Here is a 22,495-nt window from a genome sequence, read left to right as displayed (position 1 = left end):
TTTTTGGGGAGTTCTGACTTTAAACTCAGAATTCCGACTTTATTCCCAGGATTGTGACTTTAAAACTCGGAACTCCTGGTACCTGTAAGGACCAGGACCAACCTCGGTGGGAGAGTCACTTTGACATGCAGGAGGGGGAAAACACAGGTGGAAGATGTCGTCCCCAAGAGACTTTCTGTGTGTTCCAGGGGTCCCGGAAGAAGCAATTTCTTTACTGGAAGACCAAAAGGTGAGTGAGTTCTGAGCAAAGAGTTCAGAGTCAGAACTCAAAAGAAAACTTCAGGTGCGGCCCTAATCCTCTTCCATAGTACGTGGACATACATTACTCAATGTAAATATCATATAGATGAGTTTAACATGCAGTTTTCTGCTTTGTAACTGTGAAATTTCACAGAAGGACACACATTTTATGTTATTATTTCAGGGATAAACATAAATCAAATATCATTTGAGAGTTTGGGAGATACAGAACTACCCACCAACTAAGACAAGTCAAAGTGCTGATTCTTGTCTTGTTGCCACCTTTATGCTTCTTCAACCAACAAACCTGCTGAGCTCCTCTCCTGACAATCACAGAGCAGCTTCATGTTGCACTCAAGTCTTTTTCTGTTATGTCCATGCTAATCCCCCTTTCATCACACCCGGACATTCTCCCCGGCTGCCTCCCCCTCACTGTGAATACCCGCCTGTTTAATGTATTACCCTCGGTGCACCCCCCCCCATCTTTCATCTAGCTAACCACAGCACCTTGATGTTGGAGTAGTGCTTAATTCGGGATGGTTAGAGCATCAAACAATCTGCAAGTCCAAACAACCACAGAGACAAAAGGTCACCTGTGAAGTTGACGCCGGGAGCCGTCGTGCATTTTTTAATTTTTTTGTGCATTTGTGCGATTGTTCGGGTGAGATGTTGTGCACCTGACACCTACTTGTTTAAGCACTGAAAGAACACAAAGCATTGCACATTGATCAGACGATGTGAGGTGCACCGGCGTGACCGCGTAAACAAAATTAAATTTTAAAATAAATTTCTTTTCCTGAACCAAAACTTACACTTGGGGCGTGAATTCCAACCCTCAGTTTCAAAACAATCAACTGCAAAAAAAAAAAAAAACTGAACCGACAGTAATGAGCTAAGCCGCTGACATTAAGGCCATGATGCATGGACAGAAAAAAGATTGTCCTTTCTTTCCTGAGGGACACATTGTGAAGTGATGGGAAATACAAAGGGATGCTCACAGGTTTAATGAGACAGAGGAACTCCTCTTGCCATTACATATTTTCACCCTTTTTCATCGCCTCCTCTCTTCATCCTTTAGACTCCCTCTCCCCCTTGTTCTTTCTCCAGTCCAAAGGTCTCCTCCAGGTCAGACTCGTACAAAGCTGCAGCAAATAATAGATGAGGGCGTGTTACTTTACAATCACCTTTGTCAAATGATGACTTTCCTTATCTCCTTCTTTTCATTCTCTCCTCCCTCAAGAGCTGTCACTCATCCTTGCAGCTGCCTTTAGCCCTCTCCTTCTTCAATCATAATTCGAACAATGTGTCGGCATTGAAACAACGAATGGCGGCAACTGCAATCCATCACAATACTGGAGCTCAGAAGGAAACTGCATAGCTGATGAGGAGCAGAAACAATACAGTGCAACAGTGTTTTGCTGATCGGGTCCATTTTTCTTATGCGCGTAAACCCACTGACCCAACTTTTGAATATTTCCTCCGTTTTGTACTGCAGCGACACCTCATAGATTTTGCCTCTGACTGATGAAAGAGTTGTTTGCAGAGGCGGTGTTGATTCATTACAACTGAATATGAGAAACTCACTCATAATTAAATATTACAAATTCAATCACTGTCCATAATGAAGTGGATGATAAACCTAGAGCTATGTAATGTATGCTGATAGAGGTAAACAAGCAGCATGCGACTCCCAAAGCATAATGTGCATTATTTTAGGGTGATTAAAGGAAAAAATCTTCACACACTTTCAGGAGATGGATGAGGAGGTTGAATGCATTTTTCACGTCTGTAACATATGTATGAAGCTAACTTAGCTTAGCACAAACACTGGAAACATGGGGGAACAGGGAGTCTGACTGTCAAAAGGGAGCAAAATCTCTCTACCAGCTCATCTAAGGCTCACTAATTAATTCTGCACTAAAATCCATATATATATATATATATAAAACAATTCAACATTTTTGTGGATATTCATGTACTAGGCTATATTTCTTTTTTCGGGACCACTAAATTTTCTGGAGTCCAAGTTTGTTGCCTATAGCAACTGGCCCTGGCTAGGAAACAATGGTATACAGTATTACGAAAAAAAATGTTTTTACACTTCCGCATTTCCTTTGGATCAAACGAGCTAATCTTTTAACTTCAGAGGACAGTCAGACAGCAGCTAGTAGCAGTGATATCGCTCACTCAGGTTAATGCTCTTTCCTGACGGCCAAAAGCTGAAAAAATATGTACAAGTCGGTGCAAATAGTCTCATCTGGCTCTCAGCAGAAATGTGAACAAGTATATTCAAAATGTCAAACAAACTTACAGTAATAATCACCGCGAATTGCACAAGTCACCGTTATGCACCACATCCCCCTCTGTAGGTGTGTGCAGTGTGCAGTGATGCGGCTGCAGGTGATGGTGAACTCGGAGAGGTCGAACAGGGCTCTGACTCCATCCTCCACAGCGCCCTTTGCCGCCCTCCAGGGTGCTCTCTTTGAGCCTCTCGCTCTCCCCAGTCAGAGGACTGACACTGGAAATGGCCCGCTCATCTGGCAAAATGACAACCAACTGACAATGAGGACTATCCTATTTGACACAGGGCAGCCTCCAAAGACATTCTGTTCTCCCTGTGGCCGGCTGTTGGCCGAACACTCCTGTGAAACTACAAAGAGAGGTGAACAGAGTCGGGACTGGGGGACAGGGCAGTAGTTAGAGATAGACAGTGTGATGAAGGTGCGTGGGCATCGAGTGTGAGGTGCCAAACGGTGGTGGGAAAAAAGCACCAGGTCCCTCTTAATTTCTCAGAAACCACTGCAGGCTTTGACTGTTAGTGACAGTGAGGAATAGATGTTTAACATGTATCACGTTATATCATTTTAGAAGCCACACAAGGGGTGGACACGCATCGGTTAACACAGAAGCACACGGGATTTCTGACCCCTTCGCCGCCCTCTCTCCTCGCGCAGTGATTAGTTTTCACAATCAGTGGATGCAAATTGGAATTTGCTGACAGCTCATCAATCACATTTTGGCCGCAATCTGTTGAGCGGCTTGGCACGTGCCAGTCGATATATTGTAAAGTCAATTTTCTCTCAGACACTCAAACATATCTCTGCACCACAGGCATATGGGACAAATTAGGAACATTTCAATATCAATCTCCCCTCATGTGGGAGAGCGGGCCACTAGTCATGATAGTCATTAGTCCCAGGAGCCCTGGAACAACTCTGCTACCTTCAGCCGACTTATTTTGTTCGGCAGGAAAACAATTTTAAACAATTGCACAGGCCATGTTTTATTTGAGAAATGTTTGGTGAGCTGCAAATTATAAGATGAGTTTCACATATGAGGTTCCTGGCAAAAATAACAAAACAGAGATTATAATTTTTGACATTTTATAGCTTTTCTGCAAATCAAAACAGATGTAAATGTGTTATTTACAACTGTATACATTTCATGGACATATGTTTATTATGGTACTACCCTATTAATTGTGACAATCACGTTTTGAAACACCACAATAAAATGTATGGTAATGGCAGTTGTGTAACATTGTGGCAGCACATTGTGTATAACATTGAAGGTTTTAACATATTGTTTCATAGAAGTGGTAAAAGGTGTTAATAATTTGTAATATTTTATTTCATAATAGATCTGATCCTGTGTAAATTGGAACTAAAAGGGTTTGGGAAAATCCCACAACACCCTCAGAAAAACTATTAAATGCTATTCTTTGGTTTTGGTTTTGAGACAGTGAACAGGGAAGTGACATAATTTAGCACAATTTTTGGTTTTGTCCTTCAGCAAGGTTCAATGCCTTGCTCAAAGGCACATCAGCAGCAGTGGGTTATTAAATAGTGAGATGGCTCCAGAAAGAACCCAGAAACAGAGAATAACACATAATCCCATTAAAAACATGAAATACTGGGGGAAATATTTCAGTCCCTCATGCTTAATTGGTAATGTCATTACAAAGTCTAATGTTGTGTCCGATTACTGTGTAGAGTATTTACAATATGCCAATTGTCTTTTTGCAGTTTACTAAACAAGAAATGTGCTGTCAGACTATGAGTTTTATATATTCCATAGATAACTCAACATAACTGTTGAAAGACAGAGGAAAATGTATCCAACAGTGCAGCTATACAGCATAATACATACTGTTTGCAGTCATTATGTCTGGAAAACGGTACGTTTCACATCTGTAACCCAATATGAAGACTTCAACAAATCTGATGTCACCCGATGAACATTTGAGGTCCAGCCAGGCCTCGTTAACGAAGCAGTGTAGGTTGACGTGTGGGTCAGCAGTCAGTAAATCATGTGATGGGAGCATTGCGGCAACCTGCAGTCGAAGCTACTGCAAACTCCAGAGCACAGGACAAGAGACAAGAGGTTCCACTGTCACACAGCAGCAAAAATTGTAGAGACATATTACTGGGAATTCCTTGTGTGTACGCAAATGCACAAGCTGCACGCACATGCACACATACACACACACACACACACACACACACACAGCTCACTACTCTGTAACTCTCAAAGCCTTGGTTCACTGGGTTCATTGTGTTTAGCAGTCTGGAGACTGTTCTCTCTCTCACCTAACTCTTCCCCTGTACTCAATACAAAGGAGAGTGATCAATTAGAATGGCCAGCAGCAATAAAGGGTCCAAATAAGTTGTTATCACCGGCCCTGAGGGTTTCTCTTGGTGTGGTTCAAAACAGATCACCTTGCCACTTCCCTCGCATGTGCTCTTGTATATCTAATGCTACCCTCAACACTCTGGGGGATAAACTCAATTTGTGGTTGGTGGTGGCAAGACGGCCGATTCCCATCTCTGATTGAAGAAGTAATCAGCGGCGGTGGTGAAGTTCAGGCAATTAATATTCCGATCACTCTCGCTCCTCATGGCGAAATCTCGTGGATGCCAATTAATAGCGGCACAGAGCAGAGAGGGAGAAAGCATTGTCATTACTTTTAAGGGGCCATTGAATTCTGACAGCTGGGACGTGAGTTGGGAACCCCCCTCTACTGGGTTTCTGGAGAACTACTGCAGTGATTTGCCTCGTAACAAGGCAGGCTTGGCAATGTCTCAACAATTAATCCCAGTGTCAGTCAGTCAGTGTGCATGTTTCACAGGGAATCACACACCAGCGGGCTTCATGTAGTGTGTGTATTAGTGTCACTGGCTGCTACATGCAAACTGCAGCATATTTCAATGTTGTGTGCACTGGATGCTGACATCTTCTTTTAATACAAACATGAAGAGAATTGATTCCTTGCTCCACGGCTAAAAAAATGTGTCCCACTTTTATTCACCCGAGAGAAAACAAAACAAAAGAAAGAGGTTCCTGAACTCACTTGCTAATTCACCAACTGTCCAATAAAGACAAGTGATGTTTCGGCGGCGGCGGATGCACAGATACATGACGTCCCATAGGTGCTCAGTTGGATTCAGGGGAACGAGAGACCCAGTCAATGGCATCAATGACTTCATCATCCAGGAACCGCCTGCACACTCTGGCCACATGAGGCCCCGGCGTTGTCCTGCACCAGGAGGAACCCAGGGCCCACTGTAGCCATCATAAAACATAGTTATTAGCATCCTTAAGTATGAGAGTGAATTTCTTTTTAGAAAGATGAATGCATGCAAATATATTCTTCTAGTTAACCACGCACAGTTATGTGTTTATTTATTCATTCATTCATTCCTAGTAATAAGGACTTAGATCTTGCAAACGCCAATTAGGGTGAAATCTGATTTTTTTTTTGCTGAAATGCGGATTGAATTGTTCTCCAATAATTAGAAGAATATTTCACACGAGTATCTGACTCGTGTCATCAGCACTGCTGTTCAGTGACAACATGCAACATGTTTAGTAAACAGTAGATGGCAGTAATAATATCAGCAAGCCTTTCAGAGTCTCTAATCCAGGAATGCAGAAGAGGAAGAGGGAGGAGGAGGAGTACGAGAAGGGAGGGAGGAGGTGTGTGTGTTTTAAAAGGGTGTGTTGTAGTTGCTGTTGCTGGAGTGTTTGAGGAAACACACAGGGACAGTGTTACAAGTTGTGAGCAGACATCTGTCAGGATTCAAACCAGGTCTACATCACTGTTCAGGTTTGTACTTTTCAGCTAAACTTTGTCATATCATTAATAGTAAGTTTTGTCTGGTTATAGTCATGAAGGCTTGAGGCTTCTTTGTTTTTAATTCAAATTCAAATGAAGATCTGCAGCTGTACAGTACCTCTGTAAATCTGTGTTGTTGGAGTAACTTTTAACCAGTTTGTCAGTGGGATCTCACCAGTTCCCATGTTTCACTCAGGTACGGTGTGGAGATGCAGCACGACAGCGGTGAGACTGAACCTCAGCACTCTCAGGGAAGATGGACCAAGCTGTTGTCCCGCCTTTATTTCAACTCAGAGGTCGCAACAAATATAATCACCTGCATCAATTAAAAAAAAAAAGTCATAGTTCCATTTCCATTTATTTGCTTTATTTGCTCCCAGCTGAATGACAAGTGTCTTCACCAGGTGGCTCAGGTGACGAAGACAAGGGTCGTGCAGCACCTCAGCACCCATCCCTTCTCGGCTCTCACGGTGATGCTGTTCGGCGCCATGGCTGCACTGCCTGTTGGACTTTTCATCAGTTTTGCTCTTGTCACCGCTTTAATGTTGGCTATAGGTTTCGTTTTCTTTGAGGGTAAGTGTGCCCGTGTCAAAATCAGCCTGGGCATTGTGATATATACATATACTTTTACGGTTCTGCAACCGACAGTTGATTTTCAAATCCACTAATTTGTTCTTTTCTTTCAGTGTTCCTGTTGTTTGCTGGAGGGTTGACCCTGCTGTGTGTCCTCTCCGGCCTTGCCCTCTTCTCTGTCGTAGTTTCCCTCATCTTAAGTGCTTTTCGTGTAACCATCTTCAACATCCTCAAGTATTACCCCAAGGTAATGTACAGTACTGTAGACTCAGCTCGTGATTTTATTGTATATGTAATGTCAGTATCTTCTAAGATGGTATAAATATATACACATCACATTACTGTGTCACTGTATAACAGGTGACTTTTAGGTGTTAGATGCTGTATTCATTTTCTTCTCTTCTCCATTATTCCTACCAGCAGGTTGAAGTCCGGGAGAAGGAGAGTGATTCCAAACTTCAAGACTGAACGAAATGCAGGAGCTCTCCACGTCTTCTCTTAACTTTTCATCATGGACTATTTGGGAGCCTTAAATCAGCACTACTGAGGACACAGATCCTTGAATGTGTGGTGATATGAGTCTGGAATCTGCTGTTTTCTCCCTGATGGTGTAAAGTCAATATATTGTTACTGAATATTGTTATAAATTTCCTTAAACATAAACACGTGTCATGATCCTTCTATATATACTACAATTATTATATGATATCTATAACAGCCAGATGCATGAAAGCCTGATCTTGATGAAGTGCCTTATTAGCCAAATACAGACAACCGTATGATTAGCCTCATCTGGACATATTCCAAATGCAGAATTCTTGAGATAGCAGCTCTTTTCAAGTATTAAGGAAAAAGGCCAATTAAAATGCACCATAAAAAGTGTCACATGCCCATGTTTGTTGTTGTGTGTTGAATGTTTTGCTTTTGTAACAATTCAGCTTTGAATAAAGTCTCATCAGAATGAACCTCTGCTCTGGTCTTCTGTCCTAACATGTGGGCTGTAAAATATTAATGGACCCAGAACAACACATTCTTGGGAGTAAAATGCTAAATTGGTATCAAGGTGAACGCTGCCTAGTGTTACAAAGAAGCCTGGAGAAGACTACTTCACAACAAAAACATTCAAATTTCTTTTTTTCATCTAATCCTAAACTTGTACTCTTTCCCCTTCATTCAAAATGCCTTCCAGTGTTAAAATCTGAATCACAAACATCCAAGTAACCCAAATTAAAAATATGTTTTTCTGTGAATGAAAGCACGTATTAGTGCTTGCATTACTTCAATAATCACACAGACGCACTGGTGGGTGATTTTCATAAAATCTTTAATGGAGGTGATATCATGCAAAAAACAAAAGTGACATAAAAAGTTGAAATAATCCTTTAGGAATGGCAATTCTGAAAAGGTTGAGGCATTTAAATGTAATATAAATGCGTTAATTGGACAACATGACTACCCACATTCAATTACTGAGCAGCACAATGTCAGATCTGTTGAACTGTTCACACTCCAAACACTCAGTTCACAAGTGAAACGTCTCAACCAGTCAACCTCAATGCCAGACATCTGCACACTTCTCATCCCTTCATGAGAAGTTCAATCTGTGTTCAGTCATTACTTCTCTACTGTGACATCAGTGATTTTTACCTCCAGATAACAGACATATCACTGTTAGGTGTTCATGCGTTTGTTACTGGAGTGCAACAGTGACAGAAACAAAGTTTGTGCTATCTCTTCATCCGAAATGCAACGTAGCATTCTTTAAAGATTGTATGAAATCTATAGAATGATTGCATTGCATGGTGGCTTCTTCAATACAGTAAGCTGGAGGAAAAAAGACCACATGAAAAGTTGAATTCCAAATGAGATACCCACATGACTGCTGGCATTTAAGAAAAGTATCTTACAGGTTACATCTTAAACTGAAGGAGTTGTATGTTTTTAAAAATAAAAGCTGATTGAGGAGAGAAAAATCTTTTTAAAACGTTTTGAAAGATATTAGAAGGAGATATAAGTGTGTGAGTGTGTGTGTGTGTGTGTGTGTGTGTGTGTGTGTGTGTGTGTGTGCGTGTGTGTGCGTGTGTGTGTGATGTGTGTTGGCCTCTTTAAAATGTTTCCAAGAGCAGGTGTTACAGCATATGCATAAAATTATTGAGACAAAAAAAATCCTTAAGTAAAACAAAAAGCAGAAAACTGTGAGAAAACGAACATAATCCTCATCAGGCACTCGGATACATTACTCTTTATCTCACTCTTTAATAAGACTGTACATTTGTGCATTTCATTACCTAGGCAAACAAGGTATTTCTCAGAGACAACCCCATTTGTGACTTTATAAAAATAAGAAATAAAAAAAAAATGCGTATACACCTCGCATGTATAAAAAAAAATAGGAAGAAGCCTTTTCTCCAATTTGAACAGCAATGAAAAGAAGTTTAAGGCAAGATGCTGAACACAGAAATCCAAAGGTTGATCTGGGATGATCTTTGTCCAGCTCTGGTGTTTGTTGGCATTAACCAGTTCAATCAGCAATCATCAAGAAGACTAGTGTTTTTCCCCGTTAGTTGGCTCTCTGTCTCAGGCATCCTTTGCTATAGGTCACTAGATTCCACGATGTCATCTCCACACACACACAGCCCGAGCCTGCAGGGAGTCGCCATCTCATTCTTCCATGTTTTACGCAGGCAGACTCAGCTTCTTGCCTTTCAACACTGAGGGATGAGAAAAGGTTGGACAGTTGTCAAGTAGGAATCAGAGTTTTCCGTTTTCGAGGAGCTTTTAAGGGCCACTCCTTGATTTGTGTTCAAAGTTTTCCATCTACTCTGACAGTGATACATCATCTCTCTAGCTTATCACGTCACGCCAGTTGCAAGAGTTGTATTCTTCTCGTTAAACCTTTATATTCGTGTATAAAAAATGTAAGCATATAAACTTCAACTATTAATCAGGACCTTTAGTGTTTGGATTAAGTATCTCACATTAAAAAATAAGATATATTATATGATACAAAATATAAACCGTAAGCAATGGATCGGGCTCTGTTCTGGTAGATTAAGGAGCATTAAAGGGTTTGGGATCGGGGCCAAAATAATTTGATTCAGGGCATTTGTCCCCAATAACAAATGCTATTTTCTCATCCTAATATTATTACACGTGGCAGCACTAATGTAAATAAAGCTGAACACAAGTAATGTTTTCGGGGCAATCAGAAGAACACTAGTACGAATGATTTGCACTGCAACTATGTTAAAATTAGGGTCTTGAACTGTACTGACTTCATTGCCGACAACTTTTTGCTCCCTAATGTGATTGAATGAAAGTCAAGGACAAAATCCACAGTCCTGGTTTTGAGAAAAAAATAGATTCTTACGTTTAGTCAAAGTCAAATGAAATGCGCATTTCCAAATTTGTAATCCTTTTAGTACAAAATTCTCCTTGTGTGTTTCCAGGGACTGTGTTTCCTAGCATAACTATCGTGAAGGGAGATGAACACAAAGACGGAATTTTTTACTGAAAGGTCGTAACTTTGGAAAAGACCCACTTCATTGATCAAACCCAAAAGCCACATATTAGCTTCAGCTGAACTGTGTAATGACGTCAGTCAGGGCACAAGGGCTGTGGATTTTGTCCCTTATCTCTGAACTCTAAGAAAGAATGCTTCAAAAGGATGCGGTACGTATGGACATGTGAACATCTTGTGACCCCATTTTAAACAGGGATACATTACATATGTTTAAAACTTTGTAAAAAAAATTGTCATTTAATATTATATTTAATGCGCAAAAAATAAAAATCCTACAGATTAAGAATAATAATAAGCGTTACATAAATAATAATAATTTGCACCCCAGAATCTAAACAGAATCTAATCAGGTGCTCGTATTATGGATGAAACCAGTAGAGAACCCACCTTTGGTGACATAAAGGTAGAAGAAGTCACAGTAGAGGATAGTCTGCACCACACCGGCCACAATAGCAATCATGTCAAAGAAGCCCTCGAAGTAGAAACGCCAGATCCAGTTGAAGAGGTAGAGGGCTCGATACAGGCCGAGGCAGAACAGGTAGTGGGTGGTGATCGTCTCCGCCTCGCCAGTCTTGCTGATCATGAAGAGCTGAGGAAGGATTGCCACCGACTCCAAGTAGATGGAGAACGTCCAAAGGATCTGATGAAAGAGTTTAATTGAAGTGAGCAGGAATGGTATTAAACTCACGTTTACATAAGTATTCCCATGATGGTTAGCTCCTTAATCAGTTAATTCTGTCACATTTTGGTGGCAATACAAGTAGTTGAACCCACCTCTAGGAAAGAGAAGTCGTGGTTGATGAGAACAGCGAGGCCTCCAACGGGAACAACCAGGAACTCCACCCGGAAGCTGTCGTGGTTGCCATCGTAGGTAGCCCTGAATTTCATGTAGATCAGATAGACTGTGGCATATGCACAACCGATGTAGATCACCTGGTGAACAACACAGAATCATTCCGCACATCATTCAGGGGACTTGGAATGATAGGAGACCTTTGGAAAAGGTGTGTGACTGGGGTCTTACCTTCATGCATGAGTTATAGAGGGAGATGAAGGAGCTGAGCAGATCCAAGTAACGTGTGGTGAACACAATAGCAAACAGGATTTGGCTCTTTCCAGAGATACCTTAAAAAACACATAAAAGCACATTAACCATTTAGGTTTAAAGTACACCAAAGTCATGAGCAACTTCCTAATGGCTTCACTAGTATATGAATGAATCATATTGCTTTTCCATGTTGAACAATGACCTCTACTGGAAAAATGGTGAATATTTATCTGCACTTGGACTTTTAAAAACAAGATATCAGTGTGTATACAATTTGAAGCAGAATCAGATTTACTTAAAAATATTCTAGTTTATCAAAAATGTTATGGTAGCACTGTTTTCCCTAGATTTACTGGTTGGGGGGGGGGGGGGGGGGGGGGGGGGGGTGTCACAAATCATGTTAAGTTTCATCCACAATCTTTTATACAGGAATAAGGTGTATACAGAAAGTGACCTTAAATGACTTCTGCTTGGCATTATTTGTAAAATACAAAAAAAATTACTTAAAATTAATTTGACTTTTCAGGGGAACAGAGAATGACATCCCTTCCAGACCCTCTCTTACACTTAAACAAAACCGTTTTAACCTTGTAAATGAGCTCAGCAAGATGCTGCATGCTCAGCACTATGCTCAGCACTATCTCCTCACAGCAAGAATGGTTGTGGGTTTCCTGCAGGTGCTTTGTTTTCCTTCCACAGCCCAAAGACATGAAGGTTGGGTGAACTGGAAACTACCCATTGGGGGGAATGTGTGCGAGTGTGGCCGATTGTCTCAATTTATGTGTGTATAATAGTTAAGGGACTTGTTTGAGATGTTTATCGGCTTTGAACCAACACTTTGTGGGACAGGCTCCAGCCCCTCCACCACCTTTAAAGAATAAGCAGGTCCTCTAAGACTGTGTTTCTCAACTGGTCTAGCCTCAAGACTCACCTTCTGGCTTAGAAATTAGGTCGCGAACCAAATTTCCAAAAAATTGTTACTCACCAAAATATACGTATTTAATGTAGTCTGTGTCATGTTTTGCGTTTGGCCAGTTAGCAATGTTTACAAACGCTCGAGAGCGTGTTACTCTGACGCATGCGCACTTGCTGGGGAAACGTGTGTCCTTCAAAATAAAAGCGCTACATCAAAAATATTTTCTTTAATGTTATTCCGTAGATTTGTCGTGCTTTGTGGTTCATATATATATATAAAATTCACGCATAGATCCGCAACCCAGTCAAGATGGCCCTGCGACCCACTGCCTTAGACACTTAATCAGTGCTCACATCTGCCCTCACATCATTTGTAGTCATACTTATCAGGTTTATCAAAAGTTGCTTGATGCTAGACATTTTCTCTGTTCATGGGTCTTATGATAGAGGGTGTCATGTGTTGATTGAAAAGCCTGTTGAGGCACATTTTTAAAATTTTGCTGTATATAAAAAAATGTTTGAATATAATTCTGTAACATGGCCATTTCACCTTATCCCTAAACAAATAAGTAAAACGAAATAAGTAACCACGAGAACCTAACTTACACACAAACACAACAATCTATCAGTTACCTGTTGCCTAAAATGACCTGCGGTAACTTTGAACCTAAACCCCGCAGCTTTGTGATCCATAGCCATAGACTGAGTGTATACAAAAAAAACTCTGGGACCAGACTGCACATTAGAAACCATTTCGTGCGGCTCATAACTAACGTTTGTAAGAGCTGTAAGAAAAATAAACACTGAAATTACCACAAACTATTTTAGCCACTTCCGTACCGCGTCGTGGAACGCCACGTCAGAAGCCAGACCAAAAGAGTAGAGCACCGAACCTCAAGTCATAGGAGCCGTGGTGTGTGTGTGTGTGTGTGTGTGTGTGTGTGTGTGTGTGTGTGTTGAAGCGAGTAAAATTATTTATAATTCCACTTTTCATTATTTTACTCTTTCATCTACTAAGCCGCAGACACCAGAGTCCTCACCCCACAGTTTAGCTAACACACCACTGACACTGAGAGGGCTAATGCTAAGCTACATTTGGATATTGTTGCCACCAAGTTCAACATTTAGCCGTTATGTCCACAGCAAATGTTGCAGTAGACGTGGTAGAAGTGCAAACAGCAGTTTGTACCAGGTCGTTAGCCCATTGACTGCTAACGCGTTTAGCCATTGGCTCAAAATGAATGAGTGGGAAACGTTAGCATGTGGCTAGCTACCGTAGAGCATGCTGGGTGAGAGAGGGGACACAGCTAAAGAAAAAAAGACCATTTCGGCAATGGAAAGAGAGGCAAAGTAAACCAACAACAGTAGGAAAAGCACAGTTGCTGCTGCTTACCAGCACATGACCTGCTTTTCCATATTTTGAGCAGCAGGATGATGATAGCTGCGAGATGAGAGAGGTCCCCTGTCAGTCTGAAGATGTTCATGGTCGCAGGATTAGCAGGCAGACGCAGCTAGGAAGCTAACGCAGACGTTCTCTTTCAGCTCGGAGGTATCTCCCCTTTTCGCACTTTGTGCCGTGTCGTGCGGAGGCTTCACCTTCTCAGCTCGGTGGCAAACAGCGCTGCGGGTCCTCAACGTGAACGAAAATATGGCGAAGGTGCGGGTCGACGTGGAAGGGGGCGTGAGAAAACACACGGAGAAGCTCGGATTGGACCAAACTCTTGACTGACAGCCCGAGATGACCCGCCCATGACGAGCTGAACCGACGTGGACTGAAAACTTGAGTCGTGTATCCACGAGGGTGGGACCAGTCCTTCAATCTTCAGTTATCTATTTTCTTATCCCGAGAACTACTGCGTGTTTTATTATTTAAATTAGTAAAAATATAGATTCTAAATGAAGTTTAAAAAAAGTAAAAGTCCTGCATTCAAAATCCGTCTAAAGTAAAATGATTTGACTATCATCAGGAACATGTCCTTAAAGTATCAAAAGTAAAGGCACTTAATACTAAATGTCCCTGACTGATAGGCTATTTATGTTGTAGTTTAATTATTATTAGTTGTGCATTTATGGGAAAGCAGAATTCTATGTAGTTATATGAATTATTTGTTTAATATATATTTGTTTAGATCCAGTCTTAAGACAATGTCTTTAAAGAGCCACGACGAACTTACCCTTCATATATACATATATAATTTTTTCAAAATAAAACAATAGATAAAGTACATTTTCAGGCAGTCTGTCTACATTGCCAATTTGTAAAGGATATATTACAATAGTGTGTGTTCGATTACAGTGCCAACACACAGAGATGATTGTAGTAATGTAGTTCATATTAGGTAACAACCAGCTAAATGTGCAACTTGTGCTTTCCTGTTAGCAATGATAGAGAATTTTGTTTTTTAAACTGACACACTCATCTTTAATAGTTCAGTCTTAAATATCCAATCTACTTGCACTTGATACCATGAGTCATTATCCTGTCTTGTTAATGTAAATATATACTGAAATGCCTCATATTCATGAAAAGCCAGTAATGCCAATCAGTTGCATAGTACAGGAACAAACTAAATAAGAAGGAACCAAGTGCTGGGGAAGTGCAGTATACTCACTTCCCATATTGTCAGCCATTTAGACATCATGCAAGGAATAATGCGATCATTCACAAGCTCTCAAGTGGCAGACATGAGGCGGTTGTTATGGTTTTCTCTGATGCTCACTCACCTGCCAGTCACAGGTAAAATGTCTTCCCTATCCTTTCCAGAATTATATTTAGGGAATTATGTTTTCTAATTCGCATTCTTCCCCATAAACAATAAGAATAAGGCATCACCGCTCATGTTCAGGCATAGTTCAGTGATTATTTCTGTCCTAGAAATTTGGGGATTTGATGTCTATTAAATTTTTCTCTTCACAGAGAGCACGGGAAATGCAATAGGCTGCATAACACAGCCAGGGGAGGAAATTCGGCAGAAAACAGGACAAGTCGCCATTCTGCCTTGTAATATCAGTTCAAATTGCCCAGCCAGAGGCTGGCGTTATGGGTGGTTTGTTTTCAAAGAAAATTCCCATCTTCGTCTCAACCTTAACAATCCTCTCAAATACAGACTGGACGGAGCATCTTTACACATCAAGTCTCTTAATACTAATGATAGTGGGATCTACCACTGTGCCGCAGTGTGGCTTGAGCCACCGACCAGCGGCTTACATCATGTAGGGTCGGGAACTGCTCTTACAGTGACAGGTAAGAGAAGGAAAAAATATTTTAAAGGTTAGGCACAGATGTCTGGAAGCTTTGATTAAGATTAATTAGTACATACTTTTTTTCTTTTGTTTTTAGGACACATTAAAACAATGGCAAGGGACATTCTTCTGTGGTTATCATTCGTCCTTTTAGTCATCTACAGCATGGCAGTAGTGACACTTATCATTTTAAAAAAGGTACCTAACTTCAACACAATTATTTCAAATTCAGACCAACCAGACTAAACATTTACTGAAGTGAAAATAACCTCTTCCTTTGTTCTAGTCTGGCTGCAACAGAAGAATGTGCAAAACCAACAAGGTTGTAGATAAGTGTATGATTTTCTGTTTTAATTTGTTGTTTGACATGTTAACTGTTTATCGAAATGGGGAAAAGCCCACGGAAGCAAAAAGAGGAACAGGAACCCAGGCCTGTGTTATGTGCGGTCCAGAAAGGGCTTTTTTAACACCAAAAATGACAGAGCAGCTGTTCACTGTTGCTATTCTTTGAAAATATATACTGAAGGACAAATCTCCAAATATCTGTGTCCTAATAAACTTTTCCTCATCTTTTCAAACAGAAATGTTCAACAAAAAAAACAAGTTTCCGCAATGTGCTGCAAGAAATGAAGAACAGAAGGAAACATACTGCGGGCCAGAACAGTTCCCAAGTTGAGGTAAATCTTATTGCAGCATACTATGGTTAGATTTTGTCAACAGGCCGATTGAGTAAGCACGACACTTATAAAGTGCATTGTCTGTGTAACAGCATATTTCCCCGCTAATCTGATAATTGTCTTTTTTTTTCATAATTTTCATATGACGTATGACTTAATTGCAGGCTGCAAGTACAGAAGTCAAAAGCTCAGTTGATGGCATCTATCAAAATGTCAAATTAAATGACAGAGTCAGACCTCCATCATCTCAACTGGGGGGAAATTTCAAAGCCATGAAACATGTGACAGGAGGACACTGAGACTGTGACTGAGGAAATTGACTGCCCATCGGCAGAGGATTCAAGTTTGCTCACAAGTTTGTTTCAGTTTTAGTTGTGACCTTATGCTGTTTGTATTTCTATCTACATCCTGTTGGTTGTATTTCATTAAATAAAAAAGAAAAAAAAAACGGTGGTCACCTTGAACAAAGACACAAAAATCTAATTCTATTCACAAATACTGGTCAGACATTTTTTTTTTTGGACTCCAATGTGAATTTTCTTCCATAAATTTAGAATAATAAGCCATTAAGTAGATTGTATGAATAGCGAGTAAAAAGTAGTACAAATTATTTTTTATTGTCAGGATAAATGGTTGATCAGATCAGAAGAGCAAGTGTGCAAGAATAGAAATAAAGCTGTTCGTACAAACTTCACTGTATGACACATATCCTTGACACATAAGTAAATAACAAACATGCAATATGTAAAAATGTAAGTCATATTCAGCTTGTAGTTGTGTAGTTTACAGTACATTTAATCAAAAATCTTGGAAACTAAACCAAAAGATACAATTTTACCATAGAAAGTTGATCATTATTAATCATGCAATAACAAAAAAAGGCAAATTACAGACAACTGTATATTCAATACAGCTTAGAATACACAAATTTAAATTAGGAAAGGCGTTGAAGTTGTTCTAAACAAATCACCTGTCATACAAGTGATTTACAGTAAGGCAATATGTTTTTCAGTTATCATGGTGACACATTCTGCTCAGCGATGTTCATCTCTTTTTTTCCCTTTGCAAATACCAACGGAAAGAATCCAGATCCCTCTAATGACATTAGAATTTAGTGAAATTACTTAAAAGGTCAAGGTGAATTTTTATATGTGCAATTTTCAAATAAAAAGCTGTGATGTGAATTTCTTGCAAAGACAACTGAGTTGTTTTTTTTAACCATTCATCCAAACATCCTTAGTGTTGATGTTTGAATTCTACAGTAAACTGAACATCTGCAACACAGATTTAAATACATGTCTGATCATCAAAATGATTTACAGCACTCTGGACCGTTAGCTTTTAGAGCTTCAATGGAGGGAAACCGTCTTTGGTAGTGATGGAGGCCTCTCCTCTTTATATAGCATGGCTGATATGTATATACTTGGTGTCAGTGAACACACATTTGCAGAATACAGTACATATTCATAAACTGCATCCATACAGTGCAGTTTATGAGTCTCTCAAATATTCAGTAAAGCTGCTTTCAGACTTTCACTGAAAGCAGCTGTATGGGGCTGTATGTGCAAATGTCAAATGTACAAAAGAATGCAATCATTCGCAAATGTTGCTCTGGATATTATGAAGAACTTTTCCTGCCAGCCCATAAGTGAGCTCATGTGAGAATTCAACTGGAAAATATTCAGAAGACCATGGCAAGCGTGTGGGCGCTCTACCCCGGCACCACCTCTCGCCTGAATGTTCCAGAAAATGTTCCTGCTGTTGTGAATGCATCTGACTCGGACACTCTGCTGCTGCGTTCTTCATAAGCGAACAGCAAACTCTACCCAATTTTCCCGTAAATTTCCGGCAACATGTCTGAAAACGGCTCCCTAATAAAATTTCTAAACAGACAAAATGTCAGTTTTATCATCATGTCCTGCCTCTTGCATGTTCTGCCCTGGCTGACCCCAAAGAACGCTCAAGAAATGTCCCTGTTAGTGTGTGTCCAGGTCTGACTCTGACAATTTCCTGCTCATTCGTCATAGGTGAAAGGCAAACTGTCTGGACCCAATCTTCAGGAAATTTTACATAGTTCATGTCTGAAAACACTTTAATACACATTACATTCAACGTAATCTCTCACTCAGCAATAAAGAATTTTTCCCAAATCCGAGCTAAAGAAATGTAAATCAACTACCATTGAAACATTGACATTAGCTGTCAATGTACTTTGTGTCCACTGTGTGACTGTTGCGGATGGAAAACGGCCTCCAGGCCAGGACCTGCGCCACAGCGACACACATTGGCACCAGACACACCAAGTAGAACATCACGCTGTGGAGGCTGTCAAGGGCGCTGGAAAGAAGAAGATTTTTGTCTAAGACACAAAGTGTTTGTATTTTTAAATTTATTCATAACTGCAGGGATTAAGGAAAAATCAAATTTTTATGCTTTTAATCAAACAGTTTATCGGTGAAGTTTAAGTTTTTGTTTGAACAGGGAACTGGATACATTGGTAATTTTTTTCATACCATAAATGGGTAAATTGAAACTAAGGGCCGCAGAGAGGGTTGGACATCAAACTCAATATCAATGATTCAAAACAAATGTTTGATAAATTACAAACTATTCAAAATTAATAGATTAAACATTCAGATCCAGGGCTTACCATCAGTGCATCATCAAAAAACCATAACTACTTGTATAATATTAAAAGGAATTAATATATATTCACATTAAAAAGTTATTCACATTAAAATATGGAGGGGGCAGAATTAGGAAACAGTCCACTTATTCTGAATGTGAACAGACACTGCAGTCCGTCCATCAGCCCTGTCTAAACATCAGTTTTAGCTGGACTCACTTTTTTTGGCTCAAATAGTTTTTTTAAAGCAAGATAGTGTCTGTACCTTGGATTTGACTTCCCCACTACTTCCTTCAGCTGTTCATATCCATACTGGTTGAGGATGCTGAGCACTAACATAGGGGCCAGGGACTGGCCCGGCTTGGTGAACAGAGCATTCGTCCCAAACACCATCGAGGAGAGAGGGGAACTGTAGACAGGGGTTGAGGGGTGGAGAAAATCATGACATAACGAAACATGAAGATAAAATGAACAGAATTAGTTTCATTATAAAAAGGACAAGAAAAGACTATTTGTTTTCATTAGACATGTCAATTTATGTGGCACAGGTCAGAAAAGCAGGATATTGCCTAATGCTAAAAAAATGTATGTGGTATTGTAAAAACACATGTTCGTAAAACAATGCTGCATCAAAAATTATGTATTTGTACGTTTTGTTTTTGTTTTTACCTGCGCTGGTACCTCTGCAAGTCTGTGTCGATGATGTCAGCCAAAGGCAAGCCGAAAAGACTGAAGGCTGCTTGAATTATAACCCTGCATGGGAGACAAAGGTGACAGTGCAGTTATGATTCAAACAAACTGGGGTGATTTGATACAGTGATTATGGAAACAAGTCATTTAACCTCTTACATGTTAAAAGTGAGATAAAAGGCCATAAAATAGTAGTGCTGAGGGCCAAGTGCTAGCATGATAGCCGCCAATCCAGCCTCTATGTAGAAAGTGAAGAGGATGATCTTGTAGTAGCCAAGGCCATGCAGCAGACTCTGACAGCTCAATACCAACAGCTGGGAAGGAGATAAGGAATAGTATAGGAACAACGCAAAGCAAAACACAAAGTAGAACACTCTAGACTAGTATATCAAGTATTTTGAAAGGGTTTCCCTGGCGCATTCAGGTGCTTATACAGAGCTCTGACATCTGAGAGAGAATGAACGAGGGCAGCCAAAAAACAAATGTTCCGAAAATATATGATAAAAAAAATAAAGTCAGGAGTATTGTGAGGGAAGGACATGCAATGTGGACAGACTTAACCATGCAAAATGGTCAATATTGTCCTGTGAGGTAAAGCGATGGACAAAAGCAAATGAAGTTGTTTGACAGATCATTATACACCAGTGCCAAACCTCCCATTTAAAAATTATTAAAAACGGACAACTGAGAGGACATTACCTGTGGACAGATGAATCCTGCTCCATACATGATGCTCTTGGCCAGAGATGGAAGTGCATCTGGGGGGATTAAGTGCTCCGCAAATATCATGGTAAAATTGTTAAAGAAAGTCAACAGGAAAACCTGGAAGAAGTTCATGAGCACAAATAGCTGAAAGTCTCGATTGGTCAGGATTTGCCACATCAATATTCTTAACGAGGAGACAGAAAACACTGACTGAGGGGACGTCTTGTCAACAGCCTCAGGGGCATCGGATTCCGATCCTTTGTTATCGAAGCGGCTCTCACTGTAGAGGCCTGTATAGAGCATGCAGCCGCAGCTTAGGACAGCAGTGAGCACTGTGAAGGCTTGGAAGGCCGGAAAGTCTTCCATGTTTTTGGACAGCAAACCACAGAAAAGGATGCTGGAGGAGCCAATGAGAGAGGCCACCTGGGGAATTAAAAGAGACGGAATGTAAGAAGGAAGGAAATTTGTATCACGTACAAAGAAGAAAGAGGAATTCCATTTTTGGTATACAAAGTCCTTACCTGGCTGTACTTTATGAGTCTCAGTCGGCTCTGATGCTGGCTGGAAATCTCCGCAAACAATGCACATTGTGCCAGCAGCACAAAAGTCAGCATGCCGTCAAAAGCACACAGAGTCACTATCAAATGCAAGCCGCTCAGCCAGTCACCGGGGGCGTAGGAGCGCCATGGGAACCAGGCCAGAAGGAAAGACAGTGAGTAGAAGGCAGCGCCATACAGGATGGAGAGGCGTCGCTGGGTGAAACAAGGCACCCGGGAGTTATCTTGCAGGTAGCCGAAGAGAGGGTCATTGACCGCGTTCCAAATCATGTACACCACCTGCGGAGGGGAAGTTCACGAGATCATTCAATTAAAAAAGATGATAATCCTAACCCTAACCCTATTTGTGAAAATGACCAATCAATTAGTTAATCATCATCAGCAGCAAATATTTTGAGTAACACAAAAAAAATGTCTTGCTCCATTTGCTTCTGAAATGTGAGGATTTGCAGCTTTCGGCTTAAGACGGTGGCTCGGATGAGACGACAAGCAGCCATGTGTGAAGCCAAGAACAGCAGGACACCATCACAGCATTATAGGCATCTCCCTCAGTGACAGAGTGATACACCCAAAGTGTCTGAAGGAGAGATATCGCAGGTCGTTCCTTCCTGCTGCTGTTGGACTGTACAACACGATCACACAATTTTCAAGTTGTCAGATCGCTGTATAGTGGCATGGCCTTTTTTTTTTACAGTTTGCACTGTATATATTGTTCTTTACATTTGTTTATATTGCACGCATACTTATTTGTTACTTTTTTTTTTACTCATGTTTCTATTTTTACTACCCGCATAGCTGCTTTAACATGGAAAATGTCCCCATAGTGGAACTAATAAACGATTATCTTATCTTACCTGAGGCCCTGGGAAGTTGCACTGCCCACAGATATTGATAATGCATTTGCATAAGAAAAATGTGTCAGAGAGGAAAATACTCACTTGTGATTGGTGGAATGCCCCCTCTGAGATCTTGTACTTATTGAGGAAGAGTTTGACATAGTAGAAGCTGAATATATTGTTGATCATGGTAGATCCCAGCGTTGTCATGGCGTAGGCCAGAGCTGCAGGGTTGACGCCAAAGTTGATCAGGTGTCGGAACACGTTCATCTCCTTCATCCTTGCGGAGCCGAGTTTCTCCAAACACACTCATGTAACTTCGCAGACTGAAGTATTGGGAACGAGGATATTATCTACGTCACGCTGGCCCCGATCAGCATCGTTTGCTATCAGCAGGAAGTGTGCATTTGATCAATACTCCAGAGAAGAAGAAGAAGAAGAAAACACGCGGTCGGTCCTGAGATTGATTTTGAGTCCCAGTGAATGGAGTTCAATGGAGCACTGACTAAACCAGGAAAAGTATTCCAAAGCAAAGTGAAGTTCCTGTCAAACCTGTCAAACACGATGTATGTGAAAGTGGAGCAGGTAGGGCGGGGGGGCGGGGGCTGAAGACAACAAGCGAACACCTGATTGGCCCGAGGCGTTATTGGCCTACAACTGCTGCTTTTTGATTTGCCCATACAAAATGTCTGTCAATTGAAAACAGGAAGTAACGACAACTAAAACAATAACACAAATAATATTTTT

The 22,495-nt window shown here is 40.7% G+C and overlaps 4 protein-coding genes across 6 annotated transcripts; 2 read left to right on the top strand and 2 right to left on the bottom strand.

Moving 5' to 3' along the window:
- Window positions 1–6,188: 6,188 nt before the first annotated feature.
- Window positions 6,189–7,893, top strand: LOC118288778 (lipid droplet assembly factor 1). Of its 2 annotated transcripts, none has more exons than XM_035615251.2 (5): window positions 6,189–6,346; window positions 6,552–6,651; window positions 6,760–6,928; window positions 7,042–7,175; window positions 7,352–7,893. In XM_035615251.2, exons 2-5 carry the CDS (start codon window positions 6,565–6,567, stop codon window positions 7,394–7,396), a joined length of 435 nt encoding a protein of 144 aa, XP_035471144.1. In that variant the 5' UTR covers window positions 6,189–6,346; window positions 6,552–6,564; the 3' UTR covers window positions 7,397–7,893. The 2 variants fall into 2 exon arrangements, with proteins under 2 accessions (XP_035471144.1, XP_035471143.1); XM_035615250.2 differs by having other exon boundaries at window positions 7,349–7,893.
- Window positions 7,894–8,235: 342 nt separating this feature from the next.
- Window positions 8,236–14,099, bottom strand: LOC118288452 (ER lumen protein-retaining receptor 2). Its single transcript, XM_035614552.2, has 5 exons — window positions 13,808–14,099; window positions 11,476–11,576; window positions 11,226–11,384; window positions 10,839–11,091; window positions 8,236–9,639 (listed from the first exon to the last, which is right to left on the bottom strand). The coding sequence occupies exons 1-5, from the start codon at window positions 13,896–13,898 to the stop codon at window positions 9,605–9,607; spliced, it is 639 nt and encodes a 212-aa protein (XP_035470445.1). The 5' UTR covers window positions 13,899–14,099; the 3' UTR covers window positions 8,236–9,604.
- Window positions 14,100–14,995: 896 nt separating this feature from the next.
- On the top strand, window positions 14,996–17,518 carry si:ch211-139g16.8 (immunoglobulin superfamily member 6). Its single transcript, XM_035614551.2, has 6 exons — window positions 14,996–15,151; window positions 15,332–15,658; window positions 15,755–15,855; window positions 15,944–15,979; window positions 16,239–16,334; window positions 16,499–17,518. Exons 1-6 carry the CDS (start codon window positions 15,055–15,057, stop codon window positions 16,631–16,633), a joined length of 792 nt encoding a protein of 263 aa, XP_035470444.1. The 5' UTR covers window positions 14,996–15,054; the 3' UTR covers window positions 16,634–17,518.
- Window positions 16,933–22,347, bottom strand: mfsd13al (major facilitator superfamily domain containing 13a-like). Of its 2 annotated transcripts, none has more exons than XM_035614549.2 (7): window positions 21,851–22,345; window positions 20,877–21,191; window positions 20,350–20,778; window positions 19,810–19,964; window positions 19,630–19,713; window positions 19,226–19,369; window positions 16,933–18,671 (listed from the first exon to the last, which is right to left on the bottom strand). In XM_035614549.2, exons 1-7 carry the CDS (start codon window positions 22,025–22,027, stop codon window positions 18,530–18,532), a joined length of 1,446 nt encoding a protein of 481 aa, XP_035470442.1. In that variant the 5' UTR covers window positions 22,028–22,345; the 3' UTR covers window positions 16,933–18,529. The 2 variants fall into 2 exon arrangements, with proteins under 2 accessions (XP_035470442.1, XP_035470443.1); XM_035614550.2 differs by having other exon boundaries at window positions 18,528–18,693; window positions 21,851–22,347.
- Window positions 22,348–22,495: the final 148 nt, after the last annotated feature.

This window comes from Scophthalmus maximus, chromosome 17, assembly GCF_022379125.1.
Source record: "Scophthalmus maximus strain ysfricsl-2021 chromosome 17, ASM2237912v1, whole genome shotgun sequence".
NCBI classification, from domain to species: domain Eukaryota; kingdom Metazoa; phylum Chordata; class Actinopteri; order Pleuronectiformes; family Scophthalmidae; genus Scophthalmus; species Scophthalmus maximus.
The sequence above is the reverse complement of the archived record's forward strand: the minus strand, read 5'-3'. Positions and strand labels throughout refer to the sequence as shown.